The following is an 18,670-nucleotide window of genomic DNA, read 5'->3' as shown; positions in this document are numbered from 1 at the left end:
TAGTTTTATCTTAGGTCCGTTAAAAGTTATTTTGATTTTGATTTTAATGATATTAAAAAGTAACTAAGAAATTAACATAGAATGATTAATTCTTTATAAGTATTTTTCATTGTCAGTTTGGTAATAATGAATTAACATGTTAACTAATGAAGTCCTATGTCTCAAAGTTATACTGAACAATAACAAATAATTAGAACAGTTCTAATTATTAGGGCATGTTGTAGTCCAGATTAAAACATAAAAATGTTTAAATTTGAAAATAAATAGCCTATTAAGTCTTTAAGTATTAAGTATTTGGTGCTGTGATGAACAACATTGAGATTACAAAAACGAATGGCTTTTTCAAAAACTACACGCGTTTTTTGTTTGTTTGCTGGTTTCCGGGGTAACCGCTCCATTCTGCAGTTCATCAGCGCCCTCTGCTGTCACTGAGCGGCACTTCAGCAGCGCGTCTCCTTCACCGGTTCAGTCATGTGCAAATGCACGTTGGGCTTGTTTATATCTGAGCGCGTGTCCCTTTGACAGAATACAGCGGTGTTGAGCATTTATACGGCTGATGGGCAAAGTATTCTTGAGTGCATTATAAAAAAATTATAAATTGTTAATAAATTATTATTTACGATATTTTAAAGTGCCCACGATAACAATATCGTGCATATTCATTATCGTGATAAATCGCATTATCGAAAATCGGCACATGTCTAGTTCTGATGTGTAGCTAATCATTCAAGTTCAGACAGACTTTCTTTCTAAATCGTTTAAAACTGTCAGTCCCGCCGTTGGCCGTCTTGATGCATCAGTGAATCAAGCCAGTGACTAAAACCATCAACTTCACGTCATTTCTGTTAGCAGCATGAGAAAAATCTGTTATTTAAATGATTAAACTACAGAGAGCACTCAAAGAACACACTTTATAATGTTCGGATCGGTCTGTCACGCGTTTATCTGCAGTGCACACTTGTCCAAACTGCAGTTTGAATGACGCTGCTCATTATGCTCAACAGAAGCTCTGACTGTATTCATGTCGTGTTTGCTGTTAGCTGTGGTGAAAGCATTTTGTGAGAGAAATAACGTTGCAAAGTTCATTCGTGTTTATTCAGAGCTCTCAGATACAAACAAAATAAACGTGCGCTCTCAAAAACTCGGTACAATAATAATAATAGCTCAAGTTTAGAAAAACATGTATTATTAAGACTTATTTTATTTCTGCATCTGAGTATAATGAGTTGAGTAACAGCAGCCAGAGTCTGCTCGTCATACATCGCTGACAGAAAACGCTGCTGTTTAAAGTGGACACAGAATGTTTTAGGCAACATTAAATGTTTAGGTTAGCAAGCTAACGGTCTGAAGTTACCTAGCAACAGTGTAGGTTAACGTTAGCTCATCAACAGGTGTAGACCATAGACTGTAAAAAAATAAGTACACAGACATTTTGATTACCCTGACCTGAGCTAATTTACTGAATCAACCAACTCATCTCCTTTCTTTTTTTCATCCATGAAGACATTAAAGTCATCTGTTGCTGGAGTTTCATGACTGACTGCGATACCGGCTGCTCAGTTGAACTTTCAGTGCGCTTACACTGTTTAGAGTGGGCACGAGACGTCCCTGCCTGCACGCGGACGCGCGCATCGACACAGACAGGCAGGGGATGTTCTGCTCGGTCCTACTTCTCCGTGACGATGACCAGAGGTGTCAAAAGTACTCGCATTCATTACTCAAGTGGAAGTATAGATACTAGGGTTTAAAAATACTTCTGTAGAAGTTAAAGTATCAACTCAAGCTTTTTACTTAAGTAAAAGTGTAAAAGTACTGGTTTTAAAAGTACTTAAAGTATAAAAGTAAAAGTAATGTAAGGAAAAAAATGCCAAGAGACAAGCTTAGGCCACACCACAGGGGCCTATAGGGCACTACCCCACCTCCTCAAAAAAAAAATTCTAAAGGCCATAATGACTATAATGTAATATTAAAATGTTAATGTTGAAAAATGTGGGATGCACTGGCTAACTGTTTCAGCCGCATATATACCCATTGAAAATGAATGCATTTTAGTACAATGGAAATATGTGTACTGCTGAGCATTAACATGTTTCCTGAAGCGGAAGATATGATGACTAGTTGCCTATTGAATTTTTGTACCATTACATTTAGCCTATAAGTAATGTAATGGTACAAAAATTCAAACTTCAGAGGCATGTTATCAATAACCTTTATTGGAATGTAAATGTAGGCTACATGTGTGATCAGTGTTGCCAGATTGGGTAGACCATTTAGAGTCCTACATTTTTGCCCGAACCGGACGGACCCTGACTTTTTTACGCCCCTAGGGCCAGGCTTCGGGCCCATTTTCACCTCATACCCACTGTTGGCCGCTGACTGCTTGATTGTCACTTTAAAAAAAAATACAAAACTTTAATTTAACAAACAAAAAAAATTATCCAAACATTTTTCTAAATTAACTTAATAAAGAAACTAAACGAAATATAACTACTTGGACATTAAAAACAAAGCTGAACTATTTTAATGACTGCAGGAGTATTTCATACTCATAAGGAGGATTCAAAAAAGAAACTAAACGGACTCCAGTCAGACTCGGGCCAGGCGAGCCTAGAATTGAGGCCTATGCAGAGCTCAAAGCTCACCAACCGAAACTTTAACTGCCAAAATAATGGGATGATATTTTCTTGAATAAGCCACTTTAAGTGCAAACAGTGCCCGGTATAAGAGATCAGAAAAAGCACATAATTAACAGGCATTTTACACGTTAATAACACACCACTGCCAAAATGCGCAATTCATTGATAGGCTACTGTACAATAATCCGCCGACAAAAAAATAACAACAATGCGCTTAGCTTTTCTCTGACAAAACTACAGTAGCCTACCCTTGTGAAGTTCATAGAACACGCACTTAGTCCAGTCAAAACAGATTCATCATTGATTCAAACCTCTTACAGCAGCTGTTGGGGTTGCTAGTTGCAGATGTCCTGAGTGTGTAAATTATGATGGACAGGAATCATGATTATATTTATAAAGAGTCTTCGAGTCACAGGTGTAATCCACGTTTGAGAGTTGGTTCACTCTCCCACTTCTTAGGCTACTGTAGAAATGGCTTGTATATATACTGTATGTATGCCACTTTAGCATAGCGATCACTTGATATACATCTACGACGAGTTACCGTGTTAAAAACCTGGCTGTCATGAATGAGCGCGTCTGCCTGCTGATTGACTGAAAGTTCGTGCTCGTCCGCTGGAACCCGCCCAATCTGGCAACACCGTGTGTGATTTGTGCTTTGAGTCATGTGCAGGCGCGATGGGTCGCGTAGTAACCAATAGGGTGCTGGAATGGTATATGTTTACACTTCTCATCCAACCACAATCAAATTCACACTATCCTGATGACGCGATTTATCTGCATAGTTTTTTTTTAAACAAGATGAAATGAAAGAGGAGTAACGTATGGGGGTAATATTGTTGCTTTATTCCAAACAAATATATTGTTACCCACAAATAAATGTAAAGCGATTCACAAAAAATAAATATTTTCACAAATCAATAGAATGAGATCCACAAATATATGCAGGAGTTTCACAAAAATAAATTAGATTCACAAATAAATACAATCACATTTGTGAGTAACAAAAAAATCCACACATGTCAAAAACACACAACTCTGCCTTGCATAAGTTGCATTTATTTGTGAATCGCCTCCTGTGCATTTGTTGATGGCTTCCTCTGCATTTGTGGATCTCGTCTTGCGCATTTGTGGATCGCAGCACAGCACGTGGATTTTGAAACATTTCTAGCGTCTAAACTAAAAATAATCCACAAATACGTAGACTCCACCCACCGTCTACTTAAGCCAATCAGATCACGGCCATATCGTGCTGACCAATCGTAGCACGTTCTCGCTCCAACCAATCACGTTTTGGCCAGTGCCGCTGAAAAACAGAGTTACGACCACTGATATATATAAATCTATATATCTATATAATCAGATAACGGCCATATCGTGCTGACCAGAGCCATTAGAGCTCTCAATAGTTCCAAACAAGTCCGTCTTGTCAATCTGTTTAAATAGGATATATAGCAGGATAGACAGCCTTTTCAGTATAGGCTATTAGCAGCAATGTCTGGCAAATATTAACACAATATGTGCATTGACTTCGCCAAGGCTTTACAGTAGCATTTTATTCTGAGGAGAGATAAAGAAGAGAATCTTCATTTGGGTCACGAGAGTACAATATGATTTTTCAGTGTTGAGTGTTGTAGCCAATTACGTGCATTTCTATTGAAAATAATAACCAATTAATTTACCGTGAATGAGAATCATACAGTCTCAAAACACTGAATTCATTTTAGTGCAAGTTTTTACAGGAATCGTCCCACTATCTTCAAATCCTCTCATCATAACAGACAGCACAGACATGATTTAAATAAAGATTTATCGTGAAGTAGTCAGATATTTTTGTTTTTCATTAGACTTTGTAATGTTCCCTAATTAGCCTATGTATTTAACATTCCAGTACAAAAAAGTAACAAAAAAATATTACTTTAGTGGTAATCGGACTAACTATAAAAATTCATTCAAAATAGAAAAAAAGGTTTAATGAGCCAATAAGTGTTCCTCTTTCGCCATCTACTGGCTGTTTTATTTTTAATTTTAATGTTAACGTCCTAAATTATGTTATTTTAACACTCGAAGCCTACACAACAGGTGAATATAAAGGAATGATGCTAGAATAGAGGCGGTATATAATTTACCCAAGAAAAGAGTTTTAAATGATTAAAAAACAGGGCAACCAATTAATTCAACTCTACATTCAGGTGCTATACTTTATTCCTTGAATGAAAATAAACGCATTTGACAAAAAAAAAAAAATCTCAAGAGAATTTAAAAACTGTTGAAATGACAGCTAGCACCTGGATAGCTTTAGCAGTGATCTCACGTTAGAAACTGCAGTTAGAGTCTGACAATCTAGCTTATATAACAATACATCAACATGCTTCACAAAAAACTTCTTCTGTCAATATTCCTGAGAGGCCAATAATGCCATAAAATCTCAAAATATGCATTAATTTCATCAATTTTCCAGCGAGTGCACTTGAGATAGCCTACACTGAAATGATTGTTGTTTATTGCTGGAATTATTGGTCGCTCGTGACACACGCTCTGCATTCCTCAGTTCCTAATGAAGTGTCCTAATCACTGATCTATATGAGCTACATAGATATATAGAGTTGGATATATAGAGAGAGTTATAGATATATAGAGTTATATAGATATATAGATTTATATATATCAGTGGTCGTAACTCTGTTTTTCAGCGGCACTGGCCAAAACGTGATTGGTTGGAGCGAGAACGTGCTACGATTGGTCAGCACGATATGGCCGTGATCTGATTGGCTTAAGTAGACGGTGGGTGGAGTCTACGTATTTGTGGATTATTTTTAGTTTAGACGCTAGAAATGTTTCAAAATCCACGTGCTGTGCTGCGATCCACAAATGCGCAAGACGAGATCCACAAATGCAGAGGAAGCCATCAACAAATGCACAGGAGGCGATTCACAAATAAATGCAACTTATGCAAGGCAGAGTTGTGTGTTTTTGACATGTGTGGATTTTTTTGTTACTCACAAATGTGATTGTATTTATTTGTGAATCTAATTTATTTTTGTGAAACTCCTGCATATATTTGTGGATCTCATTCTATTGATTTGTGAAATTTATTTTTTGTGAATCGCTTTACATTTATTTGTGGGTAACAATATATTTGTTTGGAATAAAGCAACAATATTACCCCCATAGTAACGTATAAAAGTTACACCCATGTATATATAAAATAGTATTTAAAGCCGCACTTGGCTACTTTTGCTCTCGGGGTCCCCCTACAGTTTGGAAAAAATAATGTCCTCAACTGTCGTAAGAGCTGTCATCCTACAACAGGGGATGCCATCGCGCGTGCATTTGTTGACATGACAGCCCTGATAGCCCTGAACTAGTGATGCGCGTGTCGTCTCATAACCCGCGGACCCCGTATGTCTATTTAATGGTCGCGGGTGCGCGGCGGGTTGTAAAAATATATACAGTGGTGCGGGGCGATATAACTTCATAAATGCGGCGCCACGGGTCGGTGCAGCACTAACAGTTCCTCTGAACACTGCAAGAGGAGTTCTTCTGGCGGCGTGTGTGAAATGTCTTCATCCCAGGTAACGTTACAGTCAGTGGCATATGTTTCAGCATGTCTTATGAATATAATTTCATGGGTTTTATTTTTTTCAAACGCCAAATAATCATGATGCTCACGTTTACAAGCCAGCGCCATTATAGTAGTCTATTGGTTAGCGTTTTACAGAATCTATATGATACTTCAGTTCAATGTTTGAGTGGTAGCTCACCGTAACAAGCAGGACAGCATCGGTCGGGCGCGCCTCCTTCAGCTCACGCCGACGAGCAAACGCTGGTCCAATGTTGACCCTCGTCCTGCCTTTAATCCCATCACTTTTTCGTTTCCTCTTATTGCTTTCCTCCAACAAAACCTTTTCTTTCTTATTTGTCTGGGCTGCTTCGGACATGACTATATTATCCAACAAACAAAGTTGGGCTCGCACGTCCAAATTTAAGGAAGTGTGTGTGTTGGTGGAAGTGACGTATTTGCCGTAAAGCAGTCGAATTTTGTAGTTCTTTTTTTTCTCGGGTTACTACCCGAAACCCGAAGTTTAAAAGTACGATTAAAAACGATACAGACCCCATCAGGCTATGGCAGACGTGTCATTCAACCTATTGTAAGTCGATTTATCATCACAAGAGTCTTAAAAAATATATTATGAAGGTTGAAAAGTTACCTAGTGCTGCTTTAATATAAATAATATTATAATACCATAATATGGCTTTTCTCAGCATTAGATTGTCCAAATGTAATAAAAAAATATATTTAAATTATAAATATAAAAAGTTTATTAACAAATGATTCCTACCATCAGGGACGGATTGGCAATCTGTGCGTTCTGGAAAAGTCCAGAACGGCCGTCCCACCGAAGGCTGTCGGAAAAAAAAGAGGCTAATAACTCGGGCTGTCAAAATTAACGCGTTACAGAAATTAATTTTAACGGCATTTTATGAACAAGAGCGCTCCCAGGTCCGTGTTCTTCACACTGTTTGCGTGAATCGCAGCACAGTTCGGTGGGCGCACACACACACACACACACACACACACACACACAAAATACCGGCAGGAATGCGCATCTCTTAAAGGGGCCGAACTATATTCCTCCTCCAGGTGTGGTGTGGTTCTGGTGCGCTCTCAGGTCCGCATGACAGCTTTCACATCACCAGTTTTTCATACGAACTGTGCCCTGTTCTCAACTAAACTGCCAGTGTAAAAACTCCCTTTATTTATATTCCCAAAATGAGAGAAATACCTGCTTATTCTGAATGAACTACATGAACTAGTTCCCTGAAAAACATCTGTGACCTTTGACACATGTCTAGTCTTCATGCTCTGAGGATGGTTTCACTAATAATAAACGTACATTTGCACAAAACAGGCATATTTGTCCATACCCATGTTGATTAGAGTATTAAAAACTTGAAACATATTTAATGTAGGCCTACATTTAGAACTGATAAAAATGTGTGATTATACATTTCCATGTCCTTTTCATGTTTTCCGAATAATACATGAAAACACTTTCATGTATTATCCGACTCATTTCCACAAACGAGACACACAGATGGAAATGTTGTTCTTTGTGTTATCTGCTGTAACGCTCGTCTACCACAGACTGTTAAAAAAGGTCTATCCACGTGTTGTGTGTCTGCCGGCGCTCACTGGAAGACTTGCTACATTATCCAGCATTGTTTGAGAGCTACAGCAAACTATGGCAACTCAACTCGCGCTCGCCATTTCAAAAGGTTAAAAAACCATTACGCCTATGGAATGTCCCCATATGTCACAAAAAAAAAACGTGTGTGTGTGTGTGATGGGTGGGTTTAGGGGCAGTGTGTGTGTGTGTGTGTGTGTGTGTGTGTGTGTGTGTGTGTGTGTGTGTGTGTGTGTGTGTGTGTGATGGGTGGGTGTAGGGGCAGTGTGTGTGTGTGTGTGTGTGTGTGTACCCTACAGGAGGACAGCATCTGCATGGCGTTGGTTTGGCCATTAAAAATAGCATCCTCCCAAACCTTACTGAAGCCCCAATTGGCATCAGTGAAAGGCTAATGTCACTCCGCTTCCCTCTTGTTGGAAAGCAATATGCCACTATTATTAGTGCTTATGCACCTACTCTTCCATCAGAAAAAGAGGTGAAGGATAGTTTCTATGAGACATTGGATGAGGCCCTTAGGAAAGCTCCACAAAATGATAAAATCTTGCTGCTGGGTGACTTCAATGCAAGAGTAGGAAGAAATAGTGATATTTGGGATGGAATAATTGGACGTCATGGAAATGTAAATGCCAACAGATTAAGACTCTTGAGTCTCTGCGCTGAACACAGCCTTACCATCACTAATACCATATTTCAATTAAAAAACAAATATAAAACCTCTTGGTTACACCCACGATCCAAGCATTGGCATCTGCTAGACTATGTCATTGTCAGACAGAATGATATGAGGGATGTGCTCTTAACTCGAGCTATGAGAGGAGCTGAGTGCTGGATGGATCATCGGATGATTGTTACCAAGGTAAACCTGAGGATCCAGCGGGCAGTACATCTTAGAAAGGCAGCGTCAGGGAAGCTAAACTGCGCAAGGCTCCAAGATACTGAAGTACGGAACAACTACCGATGCTCTGTTGCTAAGAAACTTCAGGACATTGAGCCTCTTCTCAGGAATGAAGAGACAATTGACAGCAAATGGAGTTATATAAGTACATCACTTTATGATGCAGCAGTTGAATCTATTGGAAAGCACAAGAAAAAAAAACAGGATTGGTTTGACGAAAATTCCACACATATTAGCACCCTCCTTAAAAAAATGCATATTGCCCATAAAGCCTTCCTTAATAATCCAACTTGTGAAACTCTTAAGAAGGTCTGGCACGGACAGAGAAAAGCAATGCAAGGGACCTTGCGGCAACTACAGAATCAGTGGTGGCTATCCAAGGCCCAGCAGATTCAATCCTTTGCAGATAAGCATGATATGCATAATTTTTATAATGCAGTTAAGGCCATTTATGGCCCAATATCTTACTCTATCTGCCCCTTGAGATCAGCTGATGAACTGACCCTCATTAAGGACCAAACAGGTATTGTTCAAAGATGGGGAGAGCATTTTCAAGCCTTATTAAACTAAAAGGCATCAGTTGATCTTACAGTGCTGGAGGAACTACCAACTTTACCAAGCATACAGAGTCTTGATGTTTCACCTTCTTTTTCTGAAGTGTATGCTGCAATCAAGAAATTGAAAAACAGCAAGTCCCCTGGGCCTGACTGTATTCCTGCTGAGCTCCTGAAGGAAGGAGGGTACCTCTGCACAGAATACTCTTAATTCTGTTGTTAAAGCATACAGCAGGATGGGTCTAGCTGTGAATATCAATAAAACGGAAGTCCTTTGTCAGTGGTCCTCGGATCCTCCACAAAAGCCACCAGTATTCACTGTTCATGATTCCACACTTACTATAGTGCCACACTTCAAATATCTTGGCAGCTATCTATCAAATGACTGTAGCATAGATCAAGATATTCAACATAGGATCAAGCAGGCTGCATCTTCATTTGGGAGGATGAGGAAAAGAGTGTTCAGTAACACAAATTTAAATCTTTACACAAAGATTGCTGTTTATCGGGCAATCTGCCTCACCGCCCTTCTGTATGGAAGCCAGGAGAATTGAACTTCGCCTGTCTAAAAGAGATCAGAGAAAACAGGCAATGCTTGTTCCCGCACCCCCAAGGCAATCCAGAGACATTTTTACATGCCCTGTCTGTAAAAGACAGTGTGCTTCCCGCATCGGACTTTACAGTAATCAAAGAACACACAAGTCATAGAAGAAGTCATCATCGGACATCGATGGACTACCAGAGAGAGAGAGAGAGAGAGAGAGAGAGAGAGAGAGAGAGAGAGAGAGAGAGAGAGAGAGAGAGAGAGAGAGAGAGAGAGAGAGAGAGAGAGAGAGAGAGAGAGAGAGAGAGAGAGAGAGAGAGAGAGAGAGAGAGAGAGAGAGAGAGAGAGAGATGGGCAGGTTTAGGGGCTCTGTGTGTGTGTGTGTGTGTGTGTGTGTGTGTGTGTGTGTGTGTGTGTGTGTGTGTGTGTGTGTGTGTGATGGGCGGGTTTAGGGGCAGGGGCAGTGTGTGTGTGTGTGTGTGTGTGTGTGTGTGTGTGTGTGTGTGTGTGTGAGTGATGGGCGGGTTTAGGGGCAGGGGCAGTGTGTGTGTGTGTGTGTGTGTGTGTGTGTGTGATGGGCGGGTTTAGGGGCAGGGGCAGTGTGTGTGTGTGTGTGTGTGTGTGTGTGTGTGTGTGTGTGTGTGTGTGTGTGTGTGTGTGTGTGTGTGTGTGTGTGTGTGTGTGTGTGTCAGGACTTACATTTCTGTGGTCCTGCTGTTATCCTGATCTCTCCTCCGTGATCCACACTAGAAAACAGATTTACATCATTTATTATTTCAGCATTTATTGATGTTTTATTTGATTTACTTCATTTATCTGCAAATTATAATTACTTGTTCTGGACCCTTTGAATAAAGTGTTGCCAAATAAAGTTTCACAGTATGGACATGACTCTGGGCTCAACACTAAGGTTTTAAAGGTCCCGTTCTTCGCGATTCCATCTTTCAAACTTTAGTTTGTGTGTAATGTTGCTGTTAGAGCATAAATAATACCTGTAAAATTATAAAGCTCAAAGTTCAATGCCAAGAGAGATATTTTATTTAACAGAAGTTCCCTTTCAAAGCCTACAGTGAACGGAATACGAATACGCAAAATAGGGGGCGTGGTCTTGTTGCTCTCCCATGTGGAGAAGAGCGCGCATTCAGCGCTTGCATCTCCCCGTTATGGTAAGAGGCGGGACCTTTCCCAATCAGAACTCGTTACGTGTTTCTGAAGGAGGGACTTCATAGAACAAGGAAATCATCCGGCCGTTTTTAGGACAGAGGAAATAGCGCTGTACAGATACTGTTTTTACACGCGAAACATGAACTCATGTTATATTGCACACTGTAAACATAATCAAGGCTTCAAAAACACACAAAAACGGGACCTTTAAGTCTTGTGTAGGATTAAGGGATGTAGAATATGGTCATGCAGAGTAAGGCATTGATAGGAGCTTAAGTTGTAATAAACAGTCAATATCTCAGCAATATGCATGATAATAATGAACTAGTTTATAGTGAGAAATGGACCCTTAACTAAAGCGTTTCTTTTTCACTTGTACAGAAGCACAAGTGTGACACATCGTTGCATGTGTGTGAGACAGAGTTAAATGCTTGTTAAGTGAGAGTTTATTTGACAGTATTTTAAACAGTGATTAAGGCCAGGTCGGTTAGTGCTGCATCTAGGACTGCACGATTAATCGTAATTATTATGGTAATAATCGTAATATTCTGTGGTGAATATTTGGAGTTTCAGCGTGAGAGCGCCCTCTGGCTTTCAGATGGAGCAGCACTTACTACTGATCACAGCACCGTACTGAGAAGCTGCGCATAAACATTTCATAAAAAAGTAAATAACAATAACAACAATAATAATAATCACATCCTTTGACAAAAATAGCATGCGGTTTCATTTTTGCTTAATCGTGCACAGGGGCGTTTCTAGGATTTTCATTTCAGGGGGGCTCAGCCCCCAGTGAGGGTAGGCCTGTAGAAAAAATGGTAACACGATTTAGTTTAGGGTCCAAATTGCGCTATTAACTTATAGCTTACAAACATGCATACCCAGAAGATATGGCTGTTTATTATTACTCATAAAGCAAATATTAACACCTTACTGCATGGCCATACTGTACATGCATTAATCATACCCAATAATGTAAGGCAGGTTTATAGATCCCAAATGTTAGGGTGGTTCGGGCACATGCTCCCCTGAGAAAATGTTGATTCCTATGATCTACATTTGTGCATTTTAAGATGTTCTGAAGGCCAAAAAATTAGATAACAATATCTTGAAAACCATGTCACTGGGCAGTAGATTATCTGTCCTTCTTATGTCCACATCTCTCTTTTTCTCTGTTTTTATCTTGCCCTGTCTCTTCCCCTCATAACGCTGAGCTTTGACTGATATTTTGTTCCGTTTTTGTCAGTGAATAAAGTAAACATATGGTTTAGATATTAACATACTGATATTTATGTTTCATGAATAATTTTCTTAGACACGTTAATTTACTGTTTATTAAAGTTTTAAGTTTATTAAATTCACAATATGAACACATTCATTACTAATGCCCAACACAGGCTGAAAAAGCTGAGTTTTTTATTTTTTTTATTTACTGAATGTTTCAAATAGAATTATATTAATTTACAATATATACACATTCATTATTAATCTCATGCCTAATCTGATTAAAATGGCTTGGTTAATATTTCTTGTTCGTTTAGGCCTACATTATGAATCACATTGGCATATTTTCAGTTAAAAATGGCGAAATTAGACAAAAGTTTATTCATTTGCCTAAAATTGTTTTTCTTTTGTTGAACAATTCTGACTTTGAGCAGCAGCTGTCAAACATGACTGTTTAGTTTAGCAGCATGACGTCGAGTTGCGCTGCTGAAATTTGCGCTCAGCTTCAGCAGTTTCTGTGACCATAAAGCCCGCCTACTCTGATTTGATTGGTTTTATCAAATATTTTGACATTGACAAGCGGTGACAGACCAGTGACGCTCAGATTTACACACACACACACACACACACACACACACACACACACACACACACACACACACACACACACACACACACACACACACACACACACACACACACACACACACACCTCTGCTTCTGAAGTGCACTGTGCTCTGCTCAGAGCCGCTGCGGATCGGAGAGACAGACTTAAAACCGGGACGAAGCCGAAGCCTCCCGCCAGTTTCATATGTTTTAAAAGTTAATCACACATTTTTTAGGGGGGCTGAGGCATAAGTTTAGGGCCTAGCGACGCCCATGATTGTGCAGCCTGCAGCATAAAAATATACTTTGATAAATATATCTTATGAAAATACCAGAGCTGTCTACACTGCAAAAAGAGATGTGTTAAAAAAACAACACACAGAATGTGTTGATGGTATTTTGACACGTTGTGTAGATTCAACATAATGTGTGTTCAAATGTAACTGGGTGAATAGCACTGGGTGGAGGGCAGTTTGTGTTTATGAAAAAAATGTTTTCCATAAAAAGCTCTAAAATAAATAAAATACATTAAAATGAATAAATAAATCATTTTCTTAATTTATAAAAAGATTAGCAGGTTTTTTTTTTTTTGGCAGCCAATCACATAATGTCTTTTTCAAACGCTTTCACCGCTCTTCACTTGTTATTACTAACCAGACTGACTTTATTTCTGTCAGACAGAAGCTCTTATTGAGATTAACAGGATTTAGTGTTGACGAATCATTAAAGGGTTAGTTCACCCAAAAATGAAAATTATTTAATTAATTACTCACCCTCATGTCGTTGGACACCCGTAAGACCTTTGTTCATCTTCAGCACAAATGAAGATATAAAATAATGACTTTATCCGCCAAGTTATTGTCTTCCGTTGTTGTCTGGATGTGATCTCACGCGATAGCGGCGCTCCTCTTCTTCTGGGTCATGATCCGAACAGCGGATCAGCGTCATATTCTCGGCATGTGTCGAGTTCACGTCAATAACTTGGAGGATAAAGTCGTTATTTTGATTCTCGTGCGCACAATATCTATTTCTGTCGCATTGTAACATTATTGTACAGCCCCTGTAGTGAGATGGACTTTGTATCGATGTGTTTAGGGCCTTTATGGGTCTTGTGAGGGGGAATGTACTGAATGCCAATGAAGGCCTATCTGAAGCCTTTCTCAGCCATCAGCTTTCAACAAAAAAATCTTCATTTGTGTTCTGAAGATGAACGAAGGATCAGTGAATTATGTCAATAATTGAGCCATTACACAATGATTATATTCTGATCATCAAGCAGCTGACAGCATCTGATTGTGTTTTCTCTGCTTTTCTTTCAATAGAAAACTCAGTCACAGAGAAACACTAACATTAAAAAATCATCAAACTGGGGCCTGTGCTGAAGTGGTTTGCCTCTTATCTCAAAGAAAGAACTTTTTCAGTGAAAGTAGGAAATCGTTTTTCATCTTGGGCTCCAATTTCTTACGGTGTACCCCAGGGTTCCATTTTGGGACCTCTTCTGTTTGCATTATATATGCTTCCACTTGGACAAATTTTCCAGAGACACAATTTATCTTACCACTGTTATGCAGATGATACTCAGCTCTATCTTCCTGTCAAAAACAACAAAGGCTCTGTGTCTACTCGGTCTGTCTGCGTGACACAAAATGTTGGATGGATATGAATTTCTTACAGCTAAACAATGACAAAACTGAAATGAAATGTTCATGACTGTGTCAGGAATCTTGGTGTAATTTTTGATTCCAGCCTGAGTTTTAATAAGCAGATTAGCACTGTGATAAAAAGCAGGTTTTTTTTACTTAGATATATTGCTAAAATTAAAATGAAGCTATCAAATAGAGACTTTGAAACCTTTTTTTTTTATCACCTCAAAGTTGGACTGATTTTATCCACTTATTGACTGTCTAAACAATTTCTGATTACATTGAAAGTTTCTTAGAGAGACAGCATTGTCTAGATAACGCAAGATGCTAGTACAGTACCAATAGGAAACTCCAAGTACTAGGGGTGTGCCAAAAAATCAATTCACAGAAGAATCTAGATTCTCATTTGCAACGATTCAGAATCGATCTGAAATGTCCAAGAATCGATTTAATAAATGAATAAAATCAGCTGGCTGTTCGTCTCCATTTAGTAACTAGCCTATACGCGACGTAGAGTCCTGTAACGGCATAAAAGTGGCAAATTGTGACATTTATAAAAATCATGGGCGGGGATGCGGGCAGATAATCAACTCTCTGCGGGCGGGTAGTAGCGCGGATGAAAAATATGTGCAATATTTCTGTGGCGAGGTGGACGAGTGAGTGAGAGAGCGAGACCGGGGCGTGATTGTGAATGAGCGTCACCTGCGAGCCACACCGAGTCCTCTGAGGGAGCTCGGAGACATATAAGGACGAGAGATCACCAGACCTTGATTTGACGTTGAGTTGTGTTTACGTTTTATTATGTGTGTGCGTGGCAGTTGTCCGTGAGGGGCTGCCCACATTACTTTCGTTTTGTTTGGTAAAGTCTTTTAAATGTTCGCCGGTTCCCGCCTCCTTCTTCCCCCTCGAACATACTGTATTACAATTTCTATGTCCAAATGACCTGTTTGAAGCATTACGTCACCACCACTGCGACAGTGCAACTTTTGTTGATGCCTATGGATGCCTCTCGTAGCCCAGTCGGAGCGAGCGTTGCAGGAGTAGCAATGGATGAAGTAAAAGCAGGGCCGGCCCGTAGCATAGGCGGAATAGGCAAATGCTAGGGGCGCCACTCGTCCATAGGGGCGCCAAAATTAGTGATTTTTTCACACTAAATATAATTTTTTATTTTTTTTTAAAGTTTAATTCATGGTGAAAACATGAGCATGCATAGTTTAGTGGAGGATATACGTATACACATATTTTTGTATATATGTGTGTGTGTGTGTGTGTGTGTGTGTGTGTGTGTGTGTGTGTGTGTGTGTGTGTGTGTGTGTGTGTGTCCTTGTTTATATTACATTGTGGGGACCAAATGTCCCCATAAGGATAGTAATAGCTGATAGTAGTCACTTTTCAACCGGCTCATTGAAAAGTGAGCCGGTCCCCACTTTTCAAAATGCTTATAAATCATACAGGATAAGTTTTTTTTTTGAGAAAGTAAAAATGCAGAATGTTTCCTGTGATGAGTAGGTTTAGGTTTAGGGGCAGTGTAGGGGAATAGAAAATACGGTTTGTACGGTATAAAAAGCATTACGTCTATAGAGAGTCCCCACAAAGATAGTGAACCAGACGTGTGTGTGTGTGTGTGTGTGTGTTTGTTTATTTTTATTTTTAAAATTATAAAAACACAACCAACATATACAAACCTTGATACAAGGGGCACCAAGTAAAATCTTGCCTAGGGTAGCAAATTGAGTAAAAGTAAAGTTGGTGAGTGGAGTATATGAAATTGTTGACAACGAGTCTATAAAGGCAGAGCCTCTTTCATTAGCCCATTCATGATGCTGTTGATTTTGAGAGGTGCAAGATAAAAAATAAAGCATTTTAATTTGAATGATTTTAGCGTGTGATTTATCGTGGGCACAGGTCGGGTAACGGGGCAAATATTAACGGGTCTGGGCGGGTGCGGATTTAACTTTGATATTTTTGATAGATTTGATAGATTTGAATCGAAAATCAATTATGAATCGAATCGTGGCCTCAATAATCGGAATCGAATTGAATCGTGAGATGGTAAAAGATTACCACCCCTACCAAGTACCATACAAAACTAAATAGTGTGTCTAATGACAAAGGTTAATATTTTATATTACAAAATACAACCGTAGATAGGCATGCCATACTACGTTAGTTTATTTGCTTACAGATCGCTCACTCAATCCTTCGTGCATTCTGGCAACCATGTGCACCCGAGCTCTTTATCTCTCATTCTCGCGCACAGATGATCTGAAAACACCAATAAACAAGTAAGCTCCATTTCACATCTCCATTTGAGATGTTCTGCTTAAAGTGTCATTCAGTCGGTCTGTGTTCTGTTAGGACTCACGAGCCGCTTCGCTGAACAACTGCGCTTGTGTGAGCTGCTGAAATAAGCCAATCCGAGCAGAGCTAAACATTAATATTCATGACCCTTCCAAATAAGGCAAAAACAGAGCATTACATCCTAGGGACAATTTATAGCAGTGGTCGGCAACTGGTGGCCCGCGGGTGGCCCGCCAGCGATAATATCTGGCCCGCGCCCGCATCTGCCGAATCTAGCAGATTGTTTTGATAGCGGCTGGTTCTGAAATATATCTGTCAGTGTAACGGAGGCAAGCTAATGAGAACTGTGCAGGTAAACTCCCGTCATTTCAAAAGACGCTCACTAGTGGCCAGTGGAAAATTATGCAGCATTTAGCCTCATCGTTAGAGCGTCAGACTCCCGTGCAGAAAATACCCGAGTTCGAACCCCGCTCAGAGCGGGCAGTGCGAATCTAGTTATATCAACATTCAATCAATTTTGTCTTTAGTTATTTTGCCTTCAAAAAAAAATACAGCAGCGTTTAGGCAGCAAAGTTTTATTTTGGGATAAATTGAGAGCTTTCAATTGAAAAAGTTCTGAAAGACACTCAAGAGTATGTGGAATGGATCGCTAGACACGCCTCTAAAAGAGCCGTCATGAAATGTCTGGTATGATGATCAAACGAACAGTTAAACATTGAAACGTTTGCCTATATCGCAGGGTGTCAGCACCAACATGTGAACGATAACAACTCAAATTCAACTTCCTTTTTATCAAAAAATATTGACAAGAACCAGCAAAAAAGGTGCCATGCTTCGTCTCGTGGTGCCGTCTGATATTATATTCTTTGTGCACAGATGCACAGATGTCTTCCCATTCTTCTTTGTATGCCCTGTTTTTGCAGTTAACTTTCCTCTTTAAAGTCTTTGATAGTGGTATCTTAAATGTTAACATCCCTCTGCACTCGATGTAATAATCGTTTAGCCTACCTCCAACACGCAAACACTTTAAAAAAAAATGCAGTTTACTAGCCTACGTGAGGATGCCAAGGAATAATTCTGAGTGTAAAAGTATGCTACGTGACGTCAAATATTTATTACAATAGGTTCCATGTGTAACAAGCAAATTAAAATACATTTATAATTCACAATATGGAAAGTGGAAATAATAAAACATAGTTCTTTAAGAGCACTCAAACATGCCAATAATGGGCTTATTCAAATCCTCTTTTATTTTTTGAGTTATTTTTATGTATTTATTTATTAAATTATCCCATGACTATATTCTGGCCCGCCATCTAGTGGCAATTTTTTTTTTTGTATAAATATTCTTGGTGACTTTAGCGATAGGGTTGTACATGGATCTGTAAAACTGTATCTGGACAATTTTTGCACTTAAATAAGCCACATACCCTCTATGTAGATATCAGAAACCAATTTAACATATTGTTTCAACTCATTCTAGGGCACCTTTAAAACAGCTTATTATGTAGGTAGCCAATGGGCTTGTTTAACTTGTTGCAAAGGTTGTTTTGTGATTAAAATACATTTAAAATATTACCCTAACATCCGTCTTCTTGTGTGCGGAAATTTGTTTAAATCGCTTTGACAACGTGTGTGTGTGCATATTAGGCTACATGTGGCTGGCAGCACAACGATGGAAGATGTTAAAAAGAAGTTGGCCGCAGAAGATTTTAAAACCTCCGAAAATGAAGGAAAGTCTACAGTGTGGAAGTATTTCTGCATAGCTGTCAAGGCCGATACTGATGAACCTGTTGGTTATGTTCAATGTAGGGATTGCGGAGTTCTCATGAAATATGACAGAAAGTGGACCGGGAATCCCGTCCTGCAGTGTCATGTGGATGGAGTTTGTATGTCACCTGGGCTACTGCAGCC

The 18,670-nt window shown here is 39.4% G+C and overlaps 2 protein-coding genes across 2 annotated transcripts in view; both read right to left on the bottom strand.

The window, feature by feature from the left end:
• LOC137046683 (NACHT, LRR and PYD domains-containing protein 3-like) overlaps window positions 1–18,670 on the bottom strand; it is a 233,284-nt gene that overhangs the window by 173,309 nt on the left and 41,305 nt on the right. The gene's annotated exons all lie outside the window — the stretch shown is intronic.
• Window positions 1–18,670, bottom strand: part of LOC137089606 (NLR family CARD domain-containing protein 3-like) — a 75,648-nt gene that overhangs the window by 30,195 nt on the left and 26,783 nt on the right. Inside the window, exon 6 of the mRNA XM_067453196.1 lies at window positions 10,518–10,564. Within this exon, the coding sequence (XP_067309297.1) occupies window positions 10,518–10,564 (47 nt within the window). The remainder of the gene's footprint in view (window positions 1–10,517; window positions 10,565–18,670) is intronic.

Source organism: Pseudorasbora parva, chromosome 2, assembly GCF_024679245.1.
Source record: "Pseudorasbora parva isolate DD20220531a chromosome 2, ASM2467924v1, whole genome shotgun sequence".
In the NCBI taxonomy this organism is placed as follows: Eukaryota; Metazoa; Chordata; class Actinopteri; order Cypriniformes; family Gobionidae; genus Pseudorasbora; species Pseudorasbora parva.
The sequence above is the reverse complement of the archived record's forward strand: the minus strand, read 5'-3'. Positions and strand labels throughout refer to the sequence as shown.